At 43.6% G+C, this 20,452-nt stretch overlaps 1 protein-coding gene across 1 annotated transcript; it reads left to right on the top strand.

Moving 5' to 3' along the window:
• Nucleotides 1-2,133: 2,133 nt before the first annotated feature.
• On the top strand, nt 2,134-14,337 carry LOC140486839 (calglandulin-like). Its single transcript, XM_072585889.1, has 5 exons — nt 2,134-2,211; nt 4,450-4,618; nt 6,132-6,276; nt 13,758-13,858; nt 13,961-14,337. The coding sequence occupies exons 1-5, from the start codon at nt 2,209-2,211 to the stop codon at nt 14,005-14,007; spliced, it is 465 nt and encodes a 154-aa protein (XP_072441990.1). The 5' UTR covers nt 2,134-2,208; the 3' UTR covers nt 14,008-14,337.
• The last annotated feature ends 6,115 nt before the right edge of the window (nt 14,338-20,452 follow it).

The following is a 20,452-nucleotide window of genomic DNA, read 5'->3' as shown; positions in this document are numbered from 1 at the left end:
TCGTCCAAGGCTGGAATTGAACCTGAGTCCCTGGTGCTGTGAGGCTAGTGCTAACCACTGAGCCACTGTGCTGCCCCAACGCCCCTGAAACAATTGTTACTGAGGGCAGAATCTTACAGTTTTTAGCTTAGTGTCAGTGGAGTCAAGGTTTTTGGAGATTTTCACCGTGAGGTCTGACAGGACTTCTCAGTATCTTACTGAAGTTGCCTCATTAAATATTTCCCCCACTCCAATTATAGCCCCACCTTCCAACCCCCCCAGCCTCCCCCAAGTCCCCACCATTCTCAGAGCAGCTCACCCCTTGCTGGATATCTGCCAAAACACCCACACCATCTCTAAAAGGTCACTGCTGAGCCAGATGGGCACTGATGTTCTGAAGCTGCCCTGCTCTGTGACACACAGACACTCACAAGATGGCGGAGAAGGTGAAGGGGGCTCCATGATTCTCCAACAGGGACTGGGAGCTCCCAGTGAAGGGAGGGGGGTATGGCAGAGGGGCGGCCCCACCCCCAGGACCGATAGAGAGACCATGTCATCAGCCCCTGACACCCTCACCTGAGGTTACCACCAGGGGCAGTGCCACCCCTATGGTGCTGAGGGACAGCCATTAGTCCCTCAAGAAGGTCAATGATCTTCTCATCTCTGCCCCCTCACCCTCATCCAGACTCTTTCTCTGCCCTTTCGCCCTCATCCAGGCTCTTCCTCTGCCCCTTAACCTTGATCATCACTCTCTGCCCTCTAACCCTCACTTTCCCTCTGCCCCCTCATCCTCACCCTCACTTTCCCTCTGCCCTCCCATCCTTATCCTCACTTTCCCTCTGCTCCCTCATCCACACCCTCTTTCTGTCCCCTCATCCTCACACACAGTTACCCTGTAATGTGCAAGGTGGGTGGAGAAGCCATGGGAAATGCAGGGTTATGGGAATAGGGCAGAAGGGTCAGTGCAGACCTGATGGGCCAAATGGCCTCTTCCCCCCCCACCCCCCCACCCCCGAAGGAATTCTTTGATTCTAAAACTGCACATAGTCCTCCAGGTGAAGTCTAATCAAACTCTTACACAGCTACAACAAGACCTCACTGCTCCTGTACTCAAATCCTCTTGTAATGAAGGAGAATATTCCATTCACCTTGCATAGCTTGCTGCACCTCCATGTTAACCTTCAGTTACAACACAAGCCAGACTGGGGAAGGAGGCAGATTTCCTCCCAGAAAGATCATGAATGATTCAGATGGGTTTTTATGACAATCGATTATCGTTTCATAATCACCATTACCGAGTCTCTCCATTCCAGATTTTATTCATACAGTATCATGTAAATTCCACCAACTGCTGTATGGATTGAACCCATGTCCTTAGATCATTGTCCTTAGATCCTGAGGCTTGGTCCTCAGGATTGCTATTCTAGTGATATTGGCTTCACATCCAGATGTGAAATGACTATACCTGGGAAAACAGAACAGACCATAGGATCTCTACAGTTTGGAAACAGGCCACTTGGCCTATCGAGTCCACACTAACTTCCTGAACAGCAGCCCACCCAGACAATCTACATTTCCAATGGCTAATCCACACACCCTTCGACACTATAACATGGCCAATCCCCCATCTCTGGAAGGTGGGAAGAAACCACGTGGACACAGGGAGAATGTGCAGATTCCACACAGACACTCACCCGAAGGCAGAATCAAACCCAGGTCCCTGATGCCGAGAGGCTGCAGTGCTAACCAGGACACAGGGAGAATGTGCAGATTCCACACAGACACTCACCCGAAGGCAGAATCAAACCCAGGTCCCTGATGCCGAGAGGCTGCAGTGCTAACCACTGAGCCAACCATTTTTACTTGCTAACGAAAATGAATAAATGCAGATGACAGACCAGACCCCAAAAAGGTTTAAGGCCGGAATGAATATTGCTGATTTACATAACAGTTTTAATGCTAATCACACTTCAATACAGCTCTATTTAATCTTTTATCACAGAGAAATTAGTACATGAAAACTCACTTAAGAAAATTAATCCCATCCAGAAATAGGATCCAATGAGACTCTCAGTCAAACCATAAAAGGCAGTTTTAACTTTCAAATCCACTGGGCATTGATAGACTTACTCTCTTCAATAATGTAAAGGGTGTGTCAACTTTCTGACTAGGCTAGATCACCAGCAGACCAAGTTTGATTCCTGTCGCTGGGCTTGTCGTGACAGCAAGATGGTAAGTGCAATTGAAACAGAGATTTTTAAGTGAATGCGGTGAGCAATTAGAAATTATTTCCTCATACTATAACAGTAATCAAGACCAATATTTCTAAATGTAGACTTAATGGCTAGAAGTGTCTCACCTAATTCTATACAATGTGTTGCTTCTGTGGGTTTAATTGTTATTTCAAAATGAAATGATTACCTCTGTTCTCAGCAAGACCATTGCACCAGATACAAAAGGCTAAAGATCTGTAAACAACGAAATCCTGATGTGACTGTCAACGATGAAACATTTTAACACATTAGTATCTTCATGGAGTTACTAAATGCAAGAGAGTTTTCATTAATTTATTGAAAAGCATCTAAACAAGAAAGTTAAACTCTGGTTCCCTACCAGACCTTGACTGGTGACGCCATTGTCCCCGATGCACCTTGAAATGAGTTTGAAAACTGAACCAGGTCTGACCTGAGTGAACCAGGGACAACAATCCATCCCTGTCCCTGATTTCATCTGCAGCACTGGGTGGAGGCAGTTTGTATGATCTATTGGCACATTATAGAACTCTTGCAGATCTCATCTTTCCTGTCGATTTCTGCTCCTTTCTCAGTCTCCTCTTTCTCCTGTTCCCTGCTGTACTGTTTACAAACATACGGCAAGGAACAAGAGGAGGCCATTCAGCCCTTCCATCCTGATCCACCATCCAATGATATAATGATGTGGAGGATCTGGTGTTGGACTGGGGTAGACAAAGTTAATAATCACACAACATCAGGTTATAGTCCAACAGGTTTACTTGGAAGCACTAGCTTTCAGTGCACCGCTTTTTCATTGATTCAAACCTGGTGTTGCGGGATGTTTAACAATGAGATCATGGCTGATCTGACTTTAATCCCAACTTTATTGTGTACAGTTTTAGTCCCCTTGCTGGAGGGGTGTTGTATTTACATTGGAGACTGCTCAGAAGAACTTCACTGGATTGATTCCAGAGATGAGGGGCTTGTTTTATGGAGAGAGATTGAGCAGTTTAAGTCTAAGGATTTTAGAAGAGTGAAGGGAGATCTAAGTGAGGTACATAAGATGCTAAAAGGATTGACAAAAGAAGCATAGAGTGAATACTTTTACACGTGGATCAATCTAGAATGAGACGTTATGGTTTGAGGCTGAGGGGCAGCAGATTTAAAACAGAGGGAATACCTCTCTCAAAGGACCATCAGTCTGTGGAATTCACTCCCCCAGAGTGTGGTGGATGCTGGGACATTGAGTAAATTAATGGAGGGAATGGATGGAACTTTAATTAGTAATAGGTCGAAGGGTTATGGGGAGTGGGCAGGAAAGTGGAGTTGAGGCCGAGATGGGATCAGCCATGATGGTGTTAAATAGTGGAGCAGGCTTGAGGGGCAGAATGGCCTCCTCTGCTCTGAGTTCTGATGTGCTGATGATCTTGGGTATTGCTTAGCTGTGCTGGCTGAATGGTTGCTTTGTGATGCATCACTTTAATCCTCTTGGTAACCAAAGTTCTAAGGTTCAGTGTCCTCTGGTGAAATCCTAAACACTAAGCTTTTCTTATCTTTTCCCAGTAGGGACATTACCAGGCCTGCACTCTGTGGGCTGGATCTGTCTGCATCAACCAATAGAATGAGAACAAGCCAGAGTGGGGATTGGGGGTAGAGGTGGGGTCGGAGTGGGGGAGGGGGAGGGGGGGGGGTGTGATGGAGGTGGAGATAATAAGCAGGCTGACGTCTGACTGATATTTGTCCTCAAACATGTCCAGAATTATCAGGAAACACCTGAAAACATTGACTCTATTCCTGATGAAGGGCTTTTGCCCGAAATGTCGATTTTCCTGCTCCTCGGATGCTGCCTGACCTGTTGTGCTTTTCCAGCACCACTCTAATCTGAAAACATTGACTGTTAACCTGAAGCATGGTTGGTCCCATTCAGGCTCAATGGATTTACTGAGGTTTTCTGATTTAATGCACAGCTGGTCCCGTTAGATTTTCCACCCTGCACATTCCCGGGTAGCGCTGACTCCTTCTCCAATGGGAATTTGAAAAAGTTGGAGAGTAATCCGAAAATTGCTGACAGACAGGGGTTTCCGGGTGTGCTCTCTCACGGTGAACAAGGGCAGAGGTGTTTCCAAGTTAGAGTTGTGGGCTGAGAGTCTTTGAGCAGCTGTTGAATGTTTCATTTACATGTGACTTGTTTGTCTTGACTCCTAATTGTTTTCCATTCCTTTTATGCTGTTCCCAGTCATTGACACCTGAGCTGCTGGCTGAGTACAAGGGTGTGTTTGAAATGTTCGATGAAGAAGGCAATGGCTTAGTGAAAACAGATGATGTGGCTAATCTCATGAGTCTGCTGGGCATTAACTTAACCAAACGTGATTTGGCACAAATGGCCAAGGACGTGGATAAAGAAGGTGAGAACATTATCTGGCTTTCTTGCTGACATGTCTGGACTAATGGATGGTGGAGTTAATTTACTAATGAAATAATATTAATATCAGAAAGACAAATGCCCAATAAAATCAGAGCAATATTAATCATAACCCTGTTATGGGTGAACAGTTAACAGTGAATTCCAAAATCAGAAAAATGCTAGAGATCACAGTGGGTCAGGTAGAAAGAGAGAAAGCAAGCTAATGGTTTGAGTCCTGATTGAACTTCATCAGAGATGAAGTGAAGTGTGGAAGGGGGCAGCATTAATGCAATAGTGTGGGGGCGGGTGCTGGAGGGTGAAAGGTTGTAGATAGTGCAGATTAAATGATCAGAACATGAGCATGATAGAACAATGGTGTGTTGAGCTAGCATGGGGCTGATGGACAGAATGATCTACATGTGTGCTGTTTCACCTGAATTGTTAGTTTGCCTTGGAGATATTTAATATCTTCTCAATGGCTCAGTAACTGAGTAGGAATGTGGTAATACCACTGGACCAGTAATCCAGAACTCCAGTAATCCAGGAATGTGATTGACTCAGAACTGCCCTCTGAAAGGTCACTCGAGGGGAATTGGGATGGGCAATAAATGCTCCAGTGACTGAATTACCCGCGTGTTGTAACCAGAAGGGTTCAGCTACAGTCTGCCTCAGTGGGGGAAGTTACCCCAATGTTCAGGAAAGGAAATGTTACAAGAAACAAAATGGATATATGATTCAAAGGCAAAGCGTCTGGTGCTGGAAAAGCACAGCTGGACAGGCAGCATCCAAGGAGCAGGAGAGTTGATGCTATGAGCATAAGCCCTTCATCAGGACATTCCTAATGAAGCGCTTATTCTCAAAACATCGACTCTTCTGCTCCTTGGATGCTGGCTGACCAGCTGTGCTTTTCCAGCACCAGATCTTTTGACTCTAATCTGTTGCATCTGTAGAAGTCAAGTTCTCCTCCCACATGGTTCAAAGGGCAAGGTTCATTTCCTTCACCCACATCTGGCAACAGCAAATGAGACCATACACCAACCTTCACATTGAAGCTATTTTTATTCATTCACAGGGTGAGGGTGTCACTGGCCAGGCCAGCATTTATTGCCCATCCCTAATTGCCCAGCGGACAGTTAAGAGTCAGTCACATTGCTGTGGGTTTGGAGTCAGGTTTAGGCCTGATGAGGTAAGGGTGGCAGATTTCCTTCCCTAAAGGAGATTAGTGAACCACATGGGTTTTCCCCCAACAATCAGCAGTAGTTTCAAAGTCATCATTAGATCTTTAATTCCAGATTTTTATTATTGAATGCAAATTCAATCATCTACCACTGCAGGATTCGAACCCGGGTCTCCAGAACACTAGTTGAGTCCCTGGATTAACAGTTTAGCAATGACACCACTAGGCCACCACATCCTCGTCAATAAAAATAGTGACAGGAAAGTTAAAATAGAAACCTTTTGTCACAAGGGGCTAGAGAAGGAAGCTCACAATTGTTCTGGTATTTATTTCACAGGGAAAGGAACATTTAACTGTGACAACTTCCTGGCCCTGATGGGAGATTATCATGAAAAATCAAAGAATCAAGATAAAGAACTGAAGGAAGCCTTCCTGGTGTTTGACCCAGACAGAAAGGGTTACATTGAATGGAACACATTAAAGTGAGTAGCATTGCTGTCACAGTTAGTTACAGTGACGACAGAAGAGTTCTGCTCAGTGTTATGTTAAGATTTATCCAGAAAGTTGGGATCCTACGCTCGTTGGTCCCCTTACCTGTGCTGCCCAGGTCTCCTTTTTTATTATCACCTATTGCAAATCTCAACTGCATTTGTAATTCAATGCTCAGAGAATGAGCTGATAAATATCAAACAAACTGGAATGTCAGTGTGAACTCCCACAAAACAGAATCCAGTGTTTATACCTGACTAAAAAACATCCTTTAAATCGTCACCTCAGCAGAGGTGCTTTTCTTGGTGTTGGTATTTTGGAGTGGTTTAGAAAATAAATTTTGGAATTTAAGTAATGATTAATCATAATTACATACAAATTACAAATTTCCTAATCATCTGCATACAAAACAGGATATCCAGATCCCTCAGAGCTTTGCAATCCCTCATCCTTCAGATAATATGCTTTGTTTTTAAAATTCTTCCTGCCAAAAACAGATAACTTTATACTTTACCAGATTATACTCCATTTGCCACATCTTTCTCCACTTGTATAACCTCTCAATATCCTTTTGTGACCTCTCTGTGTCTTCTTTACTTTAAGATCGAAAAACAGAAGTGGTCAAATAGTCTGTAGAATATTTAATAGGCTTTGTGCTGTGGGTAATGCAATTTCTGGGAGATAAAGGATTCAATTTGAATAATCCAGATCTGATTACTGAAAAGAATGAAAAAAAAGCTAGTGTGAATGTAGCAGCTTCTCAAACTCTCAGAAAAGTTTTAAAGTTCTTCACATGCAGTGGATTAAAGTCTAGTGACTGCCATTAAGGAGGTAAGCCCTGAGCAATTCTGTCATCTGCTAAATGCCACAAACAGCAAGTCGATGAATAATTGATTTATTAAAGGGAGGGATTACAGTGATCTTCAGCCAGAAGTGCTGAGTGGATGATCCATCTCCGCCTCATCCAGTGGTCCCCAGCGTCACAGATCCCAGTCTTCAGTCAATTTGATTCACTCCATGTGACATCAAGAAACGGTTGGAGACACTGGACACTGCAAAGGCTATGGGCCCTGATAACATTCTGGCAAAAGTACTGAAGACTTTCTCCTGTACTTGCCGCTCCACTAGCCAAGCTGTTCCAGTACAGTTACAACACTGGCATCTACCTGACATTGTGGAAAATTGCCCAGGTATGTCCTGTACTCATAAAGCAGGACAAATCCAACCCGGCTAATTACTACCCCATTGGTTTACTCTCAAACATCAGTAAAGTGATGGAAAGGGTGATCAACAGGGCTATCAAGCAGCACCTGCTCAGTGATGCCCAGTTTGGGTTCCCCCAGGGTCACTCAGCTCCTGGCCTCATTACAGCCTTGGTTCAAACATGGACAAAAGAACTGAATGCTAGAGGGGAGGGGAGAGGGACAGCCCTTGACATCAAGGCTGTATTTGACCGAGTGTGGCATCAAAGACCCCTGCAAAACTGGAATCAATGGGTATCGGGTACAAACTCTTTGGTGGTTGGAGTCATATCTGAAACATAGGAAGATGGTTGTGGTTGTTGGAGGTCAGTCATCTCAGCTCCAGGACATCTCTGCTGGAGTCCCTCAGGGGAGTGTCCTAGGCCCAACCATCTTCAGCTGCTTCATCATGACCTTCCCTCCATCATAAGGTCAGAAGTGGGGATGTTCACCAATGATTGCACAATGTTCAGCACCATTCACAACTCCTCAGACACTGAAGCAGTCCATGTCCAAATGCAACAAGATCTGGACAGTATCCAGGCTTGGGCTGACAAGTGACATTTGTTGGATAATCCTGGATATGTGAGGAATTACATTGACAACCACTATTCAACAAAATAGGTGTCTGCCATTCACTGGATCATCTATCAGGGATATCCTTCACCAATCAGAGTCAACCTACTTGGTTTAAAATGTAAGCAAAGACTAGCTGTTAACTGTCAATCCGAATAAAGGGTGCACTCTCTGTCGTAGCATCTCTACCGAATGAAGTCCACTTTCCAATGAATCTACACTGTCCTCTCATCCGTATAACTCTTGGATTTCGCCTTGAATAGGTGTTCTTGCAAAATATCCTGATGAATGCTAGTTGAAAACCTTCCCAAAAAAAGTGCTTTTTTTCCAGCAGTTTCAAGAAATGGGCATCATGTCCATTACTGGCAATGATCAATGAATAACCATTCATACATTCTTGATGGTGGGAAGAAATATTTTGGAGTTTTGTCTGTTTATGGTTAGCAGAAGAAATTATTCTCTCTATTAAATAATGGGACAAGATCCACAATATGTTGCTAACAATGCCAAAACTATCAATAGAATAATTTGTCATTGCCTTTAGCCATCTCTCATTCTCAGGTTCAGGGTCAAGGTACACCAGATCCCTACTCACTTCCCATTGGAACATGGGGACCAGGAGAAAGCCATTTAACTCTTCAATCTGACCTCACACCTCACTTCAGATACCTGCATTTGAGCTATATCCTTTAATACCATTGCTTCCACCAATTATATCAATCTCTGATTAAAATAGAACATAGAACATAGAACATAGAAGAATACAGCGCAGTACAGGCCCTTCAGCCCTCGATGTTGCGCCGATCAAAGCCCACCTAACCTACACTAACCCACTATCCTCCATATACCTATCCAATGCCCGCTTAAATACCCATAAAGAGGGAGAGTCCACTACTGCTACTGGCAGGGCATTCCATGAACTTACGACTCGCTGAGTGAAGAACCTACCCCTAACATCAGTCCTATATCTACCCCCCCTTAATTTAAAGCTATGCCCCCTTGTAATAGCTGACTCCATACGTGGAAAAAGGTTCTCACTGTCAACCCTATCTAACCCCCTAATCATCTTGTACACCTCTATCAAATCACCCCTAAACCTTCTTTTCTCCAATGAAAACAACCCCAAGTGCCTCAGCCTTTCCTCATAGGATTTTCCTACCATACCAGGCAACATCCTGGTAAACTTCCTCTGCACCCGTTCCAGTGCCTCCACATCCTTCCTATAGTATGGCGACCAAAACTGCACACAATATTCCAGATGCGGCCGCACCAGAGTCTTATACAACTGCAGCATGACCTCAGGACTCCGGAACTCAATTCCTCTACCAATAAAAGCCAGTACGCCATATGCCTTCTTCACTGCACTATTTACCTGGGTGGCAACTTTCAGAGATCTGTGTACATGGACACCAAGATCCCTCTGCTCTTCCACACTACCAAGTAGTCTACCATTAGCACAGTAATCCATCTTTTTATTACTCTTACCAAAGTGAATCACTTCACACTTAGCTACATTGAACTCCATTTGCCACCTTTCTGCCCAGCTCTGCAGCTTCTCTATATCCCGCTGTAACCTGCCATATCCTTCCTCACTGTCTACAACACCTCCGACTTTCGTATCATCCGCAAACTTGCTCACCCAACCTTCTAACCCTTCCTCCAGGTCATTTATAAAAATGACAAACAGCAATGGTCCCAAAACAGATCCTTGCGGAACACCGCTAGTGACGGCACTCCAAGATGAACCTTTGCCATCAACTACTACCCTCTGTCTTCTTCCAGAGAGCCAATTCCTAATCCAAACCTCCAACTCACCCTCAATGCCATATCTCTGTATTTTCTGCAGTAGCCTACCATGGGGGACCTTATCAAACGCCTTACTAAAATCCATATATACCACATCTACCGCTTTCCCCTCATCTACCTCCTTAGTCACCTTCTCAAAGAATTCAATAAGGTTTGTGAGGCACGACCTGCCCTTCACAAAACCATGCTGACTATCCTTGATCACATCATTCTTATCCAGATGTGCATAAATCCTATCCCTTACAATTCTCTCTAAGACTTTGCCCACAACAGAAGTGAGACTCACTGGCCTATAGTTACTAGGATTATCCCTAATAACCAAGAGCTTAAACTTTGCTAAAGGAGACAGGAAGTTGAAAGCTTTGCACCCATCAGGACTAGGACACAAGAAACAGTGTTAGAGTCATAGAGGTGCACAGCAGGGAAACAGACCCTTCTATCCAACTTGTCCATGTCGACCAGATATCCTAAATAAATCTAGTCACATTCGCCAACAATTGGCCCATATCCCTCTAAACCTTCCTATTCATATTCCCATCTAGATGCCTTTTAAATGTTGTAATTAACCCACCCTCCACCACTTCCTCTGGCAGGTTGTTCCATACATGCACCACCCTCTGTGTGAAAAAGTTGCCCCTTAAGTCCCTTTTATATCTTTCCCCTCTCACTCTAAACCTATGCCCTCTAGTTCTGGACTCCCCCAACCCAGGGAAAAGACCTTGTCTATTTACCCTATCCATACCCCTCATGATTGAAAACATAGTCACCATTTTCTACAATTTGAGAAACAGGTGCTGACTTGTCAGGTCATTATTGGCACTGAGATGCAGCAAGAACAGTTAACTGTCAGTCTTCATTCTCAGGACAGGCAGATAGATTCTGATTAGTCAAGCATCAACTTCTATTTGTAAAGAGAGTTGCAAATGTCTACTACCCTTTGTGTTTCCTCATTTCATTCCTTATCCAACTTCTTTAGTGCCCCAACACAGAGTTAGCAAATATAGATTGATGCTAAGTTTCAGAGGTGACTTTGGGGCAAATGATGTAAAGGGTGAGCAAAGAAGAAGGGTTTAACCAGTGTCTCAGAGGAAGAAAGGAAGGCCGAGAGGCAGAGAGGTTCCATGAGGACGGTCCAGAGCTCAGAATCTTAACAGCTGACAGCAAGCTCCCACTGACAGAACGATTAACGTCTGATATACTCCAGAGGTCAGTGTTAGAGGAAACGAAGGAGGAAGTCACTGACTGGGAGGGATTTGAAAATGAGAATGAAAATTTTCGAACGGAGGTGTTGCCTGAGCAGGAGTGAGTGTTGGTCGGCAATGACTGGGTCATTTGGGGGGTGGGGGGTGGGGGGGGGAGGGTGTTGGATCTTGGTGAGAGCTGAGGCAATGGGCAGCAGGGATTGGAGGACTACAAGTTTGTGAAGAGCAGATTGTGAGTGGCAAGGTTGGAGGAGTATGGAATATAATCAGCTTGCTGTCTGATTGAACAGGGTGTTCCCACTGGAATCATATGGAAAATATTTATATTACATGTAAATGAGGTGGGTGTGATATTGGAACATTCCCTGCGTAGATTTTCTCAGTTTCCATTTCCTCCCAACCCCAACAGGCAATTAACATTGAAAAGCCAGTAAACAGTATTCGAGAGGCTATTCTTTCTGAACAGAAAAATGCAGCCATTACTGCTCTGGGGGACCATCTTACTGTACTGATTACAATCACATTCCTCTGCCTTGTTTGGACAGGGCCCCTTTCCAAGAGGGCACCAATGGCCTGACCCTGACCATACAGTAATGTTCTCCCAAGGGACAGGATGCCAGTCTCATGATGTTGCAAAACAGATTTACCAGGATGCTGCGGGGAAGGCAGGGTTTGAGTTATAAGGACAGACTGGATAGACTGGGACTTTTTTCATTGGGGCATTTGAGGTTGAGGGGTGACCTTATAGAAGTTTGTAAAATCATAAGGGCTATAGAGAATGTGAACGGCAGGTGCCTTTCCCCTAGAGTGGGAGATTTCAAAACTGAGATGAGAGAAGAAACATTTAAAATTTTTTTTACACAGAATGGTTCATGCGTGGAATGAACTTCCAAGGAAGTGGTTGATATAGGTGCAGTCACAATGTTTAAAAGATGTTGAGATAAATACATGAATAGGTAATGTTTGGAGGGATATGGGCCAAGCATGGACAGGTGGGACTAGTTTAGTTTGGGATTACGGTCGGCATGAATTGGATGGACAGAAGGGTCTATTTCTGTGCTGTATGACTCTATGACTCCAAAATGAGAGGGCATAGGTTTAAAGTGAGATGGGAAGGATTTAAAAGGGACCCCAGGGTAACTTTTTCATATTGAGGTTGGTGCATATGGAATAAGCTCCACAATTACAACATGTAGAATCCCAACAGGCCCTTCAGCCCAACAAGTCCACACCAGCCTTCTGAAGATTATCCCACCCACAGCCCTAACCTACACATCCCTGAACACTATGGGCAACTTAGCATGGCCAATTCATCTAAGTGACAAATCTTTGGACTGTGGGAGGAAACCCACATATACACAGGGAGAATGCACAAACTCCACACAGAGAGTCACCCAAAGCTGGAATTGAACCCAGGCCTCTGGCACTGTGAGGCAGTAGAACTAACCACTGAGCCATCATGCCACACCTAAATACAAGACATTTGGACAGGTATATGGATAGGAAAGGTTCAGAGGGCTGTGGGCCAAATACAGGATAATGGGATGAACTCAGTTTAGGAAACTTGGTCGGCATGGAGGAATTGGGCCGAAGGGTCTTTTTCCATGCTCTATGACTCTATGACTCTATATTCATGAAATGTTCCAAATTGGAATGAGTTTTATTTTCTGCATCAGCCAGCAGAGGGCATCCTTACATCTCCCATGCACGTTAACTTTTGTGGTAAACTTTTGCTGGGATTGGCAACAGTTAAAGAAAGGAAACTTTTATCCAGCAAAATAAAAACTTTGCAAATTCTGACAGACAATGTAGTAAATACATTTTCTCCAAGAATAATAAAGACATAATTTGATCAGTTGCTCCCAGTAATTTACTCAGCTCTGTTTTAGTCTTTTTCTAAACTTTTGAGTTCTCCAGCATTTTATCGTCTGGTTGTGGGGCTACAGCTCACTCCCCATTCTATAGCAGAACACAAAGAGCAATGTGTAGTCATTGTGTATCCATTATGGAATATGTTTATTTCTGACAATGGATTATGCTTATTCAGTATTTGACCCCATACACAATATATCTTGGAAACTCTTAATTTACAAAAAGGACTAATATTTAGCTGTGAGTATGGTAAATAAATGAATTATGGATCTGATATGCAATTTTGTGTTTATTCTTCATGATTTAATAACTATTTTACTCTCTATCTTCTAACTTTCCATCCAATTTTCTTCTCCTTCCACCTGATTGCACACTCCATTACTGGGAGTAACTTTACGGCAGAAATTAGCCTCAGACAGTGAGGTCTTTCCCCATCCTATGGAATCCTGCTCAGTGTGCGAATCTAGCCTGTGGTTTCCCTGACAATGGGAGAATGTAATTGAATCTGAATCACTATTAGGCCATGCGAGTTTTACCCCAGCCAAACTCAATATTATTCATAGACATGCATTCCCCAGGAGGTATTGTCTGTAATATCCAAAGGTGCACAGTTCACTTTTGGGGGGCGCATTTTCATCTTCATTGAGACTTACACAGGGATTGAGATTCCTTTGCTTGCGTAATTCAGATCACACACACTTAGCAACTGGCCCATTATTCTGAAGGAATTGCATCTAAAATGCGATATTCTCACTGTAGCTATTTTTTATCCCTCAGATATGTCCTGATGAATGCAGGGGAGCCTCTCAATGAAGACGAGGCCGAGCACATGATGAAAGAAGCCGATAAAGACGGAGATGGGACAATTGACTATCAAGGTTAGTTACAATTCCAAAGCCGCAGTGATTATAACTTGGTGATGGATCCAGGCTGGTAGCTAAAGCTGTAATGATCTGACACAAATCTCATCTCTCTTCTAGAATTTGTTGACATGATTACTGGTGAATCCTTCAAACTCATCAAGTAAATATATCAGAAGGAAGATTTCTACATGAATCACTTGTGTCACCTCCAGCAGATAATTGCACAATGGTCAACAGTTACATCGCAACTACTTACGTGATGGTCAACAGTTACATCGAGATGACAAATCGTTCTTTTTTACCAATGAGACCTTGTCTTGTTCTGTGCCGCACTGGTGCCATTACAGTTTTATAAGTCAAGAAGAGCAGTCCAGAAATATTCTGCTAATGATTTCCTTTGTGTCCAACTGTCACTGTTTGGGCTTTGATTGTCCAGTATTGGGAACTGTATAGAATCTTCCACGTGTCTAACATTAAAGAAAAGGCACCAACAAGGAGTGTGTGTTTGTGTATGTGTGTATGTACAAGAGCATACACTAGTGTATGTGTTTGTGGGTGTGTATCAGACATTGGTTAGGCCTCTGTTGGAATATTGCGTGCAATTCTGGTCTCCTTCCTATCGGAAAGATGTTGTGAAACTTGAAAGGGTTCAGAAAAGGTTTACAAGGATGTTGCCAGGTTTGAAGGATTTGAGCTATAGGGAGAGGTTGAATAGGCAAGGGCTGTTTTCCCTGGAGCATTGGAGGCTGAGGGATGACCTTATAGAGATTTATAAAATCATGAGGGACATGGTTAGGATAAACAGACAAAGTTTTTCCCTTAGGGTGGGGGAATCCAGAACTAGAGGGCATAGGTTTATGGTGAGAGGGGAAAGATATAAAAGAGACCTAAGGGGCAATGTTTTCACTCAGAGTGGCACCCTAATGAATGAGCTCAAAACAATACCTAACTGAGGTGAAGTACATTGACAAAGGTCCCTTATGCTGATGTTGACAATGTAAAGCAGATTCTCCTGATGTGTACTGTCTTCTCACCTCATTATTGACCACATCGGTATTACGAGTATGAAATGAGCTGTTAGAGGAAGTGGTGGAGGCTGGTACAATTGCAACATTTAAAAGGCATCTGGATAGGTATTTAAATAGGAAGGGTTTGGAGAGATATGGGCCAGGTGCTGGCAGGTGGGACTAGATTGGGTTGGGATATCTGGTCGGCATGGACGGATTGGACCGAAGGGTCTGTTTCTGTGGTGTACATCTCTATGACTCTAAGTGTGTGCACTCGTGTGCATGTACAAGTGTGTGCACTGGTGTGTGTACAAATGTGTGAACTAATGTGTGTGTGTGTGCGTGCTTTATACTAATGAATAGTTATGGTCACATTTTTCAGCTCGTTCTGTAATCTCTACCAAGAACATAAATAATTAGCTTGGTCTGGGAAAAATCCACATTAGACAATTGAGTTTATGCAACAGCATATAAATCACAATTGTTACACTTTTAAAAAGAAGGAGCTAATCCTGCCCCTGAACGCCTTCAATAAATCATTGCAACTGTACTGCCTTACGGCACATTGGAACATTTAATATTAAAGTGTCAATTGCCAGGACAGTGAGACTACTTGACTATACAGTCTGATGCCAGTTTCTCTGTCTGTTTCAAAAATGTCATCAAAATTAGCTTGACAGTGCCAGAAGACAATATTCTCTCTGGGTGTCCCTAAGCCCTGGGTCAGACATCGCTGAGTTACTGTGGTTACTTTTAAAAATCAGCCATTGTTGGAAAAGCAAATGCGTATGTGTATTGAGAATGAACCACCTTCATGTGTTACACAATTCCCAAATATATTTGAACTCATTGGGTTTGACCTGTCCCAACTGATCTTTCGCTTTAATACATTGTTACAGTATACCGACTGATGTTTTATGGTGTGCTGTTGTTTCTTTTTAGGTGCCTTACTTGACATGTGCTCCTTTTGGACTACAGGCACTTTATACATTTATATAGCACCTTTCGGTTTCCTAAAGCTCTTCACTGAAAATGAAACACTTGTGAAGAGTAAGGTGAGCACAGTGTGAAATGCTCCCCTTTACACTGATACTGTTGTGAATATCCTGATCAGATCAAAATGAGAAGCTTCAATTCTTTTATTTCCTTTATAGTCAAAATCTGTACTACCAACCCAGTATCCTTTCACCTTCCCAAAGGCCAATTGAGCACACTGAAGTAAATTAACTCCAAATTAAGCTGCTGAAGTCATGGCACCCTAATGAATGAGCTCAAAACAATACCTAACTGAGGTGAAGTACATTGACAAAGGTCCCTTATGCTGATGTTGACAATGTAAAGCAGATTCTCCTGATGTGTACTGTCTTCTCACCTCATTATTGACCACATCGGTAGGACGTCAATTAAGCACCTGATGTGAAATGCATTTCAAAATACTCCTCAGACATGTTTCAAGAGCTTGGATTCTGTGCAAAGAATGTGCAAGGTTCATAATATCTGAACAGTTCCCTGTAAGTTAGAGCCCCTTCGCCTGAGCTTACCAGAACAGCTGAGTGGCTTTCAAATGGAATGGTCCATTCAGAGGACGTTTATAACTAAAATTACATGGTTCTTCTGGAATGGGCCAGATTTTAAAACAGAGTCATTTTTAACTCCATTTCTCACTCATGACCCCAAGAGACAAGGGATCGCTGTATATTAAACCAGGAAAACAGAAGTCTTGGCCTCCCATATTCCAATCTTGAATGTTGCTGGACCATCCTGTGCTGAATACCAGAAACACTGGTTGGATTAACTGTTGATTGGTAAAGGGAGTAATGGTTACTGGGAGAAGGTATGAGAATGGGGTTGAGAACTATACCAGCCAGGATTGAAAGGGGCTGAATAGCTTAATTCTGCTCCTGTACTTTGGACAAGACATTGGTTCAGCCGCATTTAGAATACTGTATACAGTTCTGGGCGCCACATTACCAAAAGGATGTGGACGCTTTGGAGAGGGTGTAGAGAAGGTTTACGAGGATGTTGCCTGGTATGGAAGGTGTTAGCTATGAAGAGAGGTTGAGTAGGTTAGGATTGTTTTCATTAGAAAAAAAGGAGATTGAGGGGGGAACCTGATTGAGGTTTACAAAATCATGAAGGGTATAGACAGGGTGGATAGAGACAAGCTTTTTCCCAGGGTGAAGGATTCAATAATGAGAGGTCACGCTTTCAAGTTGAGAGGTGAAAAGTTTAACGGGGATACACACAGCAAGTACTTCACACAGAGGGTGGTGGGCATCTGGAACGCATTGCCAGCAGAGGTGGTAGAGGCAGGCACAGTAGATTCATTTAAGATGCATCTGGACAGATGTATGAGTAGGTGGGGAGCAGAGGGATACAGATGCTTAGGAATTGGGTGACAGGTTTAGGCAGTACATTTAGATTGGCTTGGAGGGCCGAAGGGCCTGTTCCTGAGTTGTACATTTATTTGTTCTCCTTTATGGTCTCCCACCATGAGCAGCTTAAGTTAACATGAATATATGTAGCATCAAGAACTGGAAACTCACACACACACAATCTGAAAGCTCAACATTAGCAATAGTCAACATTTTGCTCAAATTGACCACAGATCTTATTAGAATACATCCAAATGTTCAAATGGCCATTAATCTGTAGTTCAAGGACATTCACAATATGTTCCTTAAACAGGAAAATTAAAAGTTGCTCTCATACACAACATGCTTAGGGACAGTATGGTGGCTCAGTGGTTAACATTACTGCCTTATGGTGCCAGGGACCTGGGTTCCACCCCACCCTTGGGTGGCTGTCTGTGTGGAGTTTGCACACTCACCCTGTGTCTGTGTGGGTTCCCTCCCACAGTCAAAAGATGTGCAGGTTAGTTGTTGTTAAAAACCTTCTGGGGATGCATTGCTCTTCAGAGGGCTTTGACAGAATCAATGGGCTGAATGGCCTCTTTCCGCACTGTAGGGATTCTATTAACAGGTCATTTGATCCAAGCAAGGGAAGGCTTTCAGTTTTTAACGTGATCTACAATAGCTCCATAGAAAAACACAGACCATTTCATAAACACACAACCCTCTGCAAGAAAAGGTTGCCTCCAAGATCCCTTTTATATCTTTTGGTTTGGTCCAAAAATAATACTTACATTTACTTTCATTATGTTCTCTTGAAGTACAGTTATTGATGTAATGTATGCAACTTTTTTTACAGTAAGCTCCCACAGACAGCAACGTGACAATGAACAGATTTTAGGTTTGGGGTGTTGGTTGGGGTAAGAGTGCTGAGCAGGACACTGGTGAGAACACCCATTTTTTCACCAATTATATTATTTCCTTAGTTGCCCCTTAATACACAAGGGGGCTTGAATCTCATCCAGGAGATACAGCTCCATACAGGGAATACATTCACTCAGCATTGCTCAGTGAAGGGACACAGCCACTGACAGTGCCTGGTGCTGACCTAATGGAGGAAGGAATGGGATAGCCACTGGGGCTTCCATTACGGTTTGCTGAAAGTAGACACTTGAATAAATGGATTGATTTGAGCTGGAATGTCTCTTCATAGCTGAGATCCTGGATTAACGTCCCCTATCTCAAACAAAATAGAAGCAATCAACTGGATCTTGTGAAAAATTATCCTAAAGAGGGGCTTCTTTCTCAAACCTGGAAGGCAAGGATTTGACAATAGTGATATTGTAGAATTAATCAAGCTCATTACCAAGACCAAAACAAAAACTGCTAGAGAAATTCAGTAGGTCTGGCAGCATCTATGGAGAGAAAGCAGAGTCAACATTGAGTCTAGTGACCATTCAGAACTGGAACCATCTGAAGATAATGGGGTGAGAGTGACAGCCCTTGATTATCAAGGCTGCATTTAGCTGAGTGTGGCATCAAGGAGCTCTATCAATCATGGAGTCAATGAGTATCGGGGCAAACTCTCCTGTGGTTGGAGTCATATCTGACATATAGGAAGGTGGTTGTGGTTGTTGGAGATCAGTCATCTCAGCTTCAGGACATCTCCGCAGGAGTTCCTCAGGGGAGTGTCCTAGGCCCAACCATCTTCAACTACTTCATCAATGACCTCCGCTCCAGCAGAAGGCCAGAAGTGGGGATGTTCATCACTGATTGCACAATGTTCAGCACCATTTGTGACTACTCAGATACTGAAACAGTCTCTGCTCAAATGCAACAAGATCTAGACGATATCCAGGCTTGGACTGACTGTGTGGAGTTTGCACGTTCTCCCCGTGTCTGCATGGGTTTCCTCCGGGTGCCCCGGTTTCCTCCCACAGTCCAAAGATGTGCAGGTTAGGTGAATTGGCCATGCTAAATTGCCCGTAGTGTTAGGTAAGGGGTAGATGTAGATGTAGGGGTATGGGTGGGTTACGCTTCGGCGGGCCGGTGTGGACTTGTTGGGCCGGAGGGCCTGTTTCCACACTAAGTAATCTAATCTAAACATGTAAGTAATCTAATCTAAACATTCACACTGCACAAATGCCAGGCTATGACCATCACCAATAAGAGACAATCTAAACACCACCCCATAACATTCAATGGTGTTAGAGTCATTGAATCCCCAAGTATCAATATCCTGGGGGTTACCATTGACCAGAAACTCAGCTGGACTCACTATGTAAACACAGTGGCTACAAGAGCAGGTCAGAGGCTGGGAATACTGTGGTGAGTAACTCCCCTCCTGACTCCCCAAAGCCTGTCCAACATCTACACAGGGGCACAAGTATGATGGAATGTGTGCAGATCCAACAACACAAAAAGCTTGACACCATCTAGGACAAAGCCGCCCACTGAATTGGAAGCACAACCACAAGCATCCACTCCCTCCACCACCAACACTCAGTAGCAGCAATGTGTACCACCTATAAGATGCACTGCAGAAATTTATCAAAGATCCTTAGACAGCACCTTGCAAACCTCTGACTACTTCCATCTGGAAGGACAAGGGCAGCAGGGGCATGGGATTACAATCCCCTGCACGTTCCTCTCCAAGCCACCACCATCCTAACTTGGAAACATACCACTGTTCCTTTGCTGCCACGGGGTAAAAATCCTGGAATTACCTTGCTAAGGACATTGTGGGTCTATCTACAGCAGATGGACTGCAGAGGTTCAAAAAAGCAGCTCACCAACCACCTTCCGAAGGGCAACAAGGGACAGGTGATAAAGGCTGGCCCAGCCAATGACACCCACTTCTTATCAATGAAAAGAAAACATCAACTCTGCTTTCTCTCCACAAGTATCGACAGACCAGCTGAATTGCTCCAGCTCTTTCTGTTTTGTTTCCGATTTCTGACATCCACAATTCTTTAAGGAAATTATTAATTTGCTCTCAGTAATGGTGAGAGCACGGGTAAGTGGAGCAGAGGCCACAAAGAGAGCCGTCATGGTTTTATTGAGTGACAGAGCAGGCTCGAAGGGCCAGACGGCCCACTCCTACTCCTAGTTCTTAGGCTTTGAATACTTCCAATAAGTTAGCATTTGCTGTGTCACTCTAATAGTTATCTTTATCTATTCAAGACAACAAAATGAAAAACATGAAACATATTTATTAATTTAATAAACATTAAAATCTATAGAAATTTTCA

Source organism: Chiloscyllium punctatum, chromosome 16 (genome assembly GCF_047496795.1).
Source record: "Chiloscyllium punctatum isolate Juve2018m chromosome 16, sChiPun1.3, whole genome shotgun sequence".
Lineage (NCBI taxonomy): Eukaryota > Metazoa > Chordata > Chondrichthyes > Orectolobiformes > Hemiscylliidae > Chiloscyllium > Chiloscyllium punctatum.
Note: the sequence above shows the minus strand (reverse complement) of the source record. Positions and strands in the feature narration are given on the sequence as shown.

Bases quoted from the DNA above. Each gene is read 5' to 3' on its own strand.
- LOC140486839 (XM_072585889.1), top strand. The intron at 4,619-6,131 runs GTGAGAACATTA...TTTATTTCACAG, and splicing joins CAAGGACGTGGATAAAGAAG to GGAAAGGAACATTTAACTGT. The intron at 13,859-13,960 runs GTTAGTTACAAT...TCTCTCTTCTAG, and splicing joins TGGGACAATTGACTATCAAG to AATTTGTTGACATGATTACT.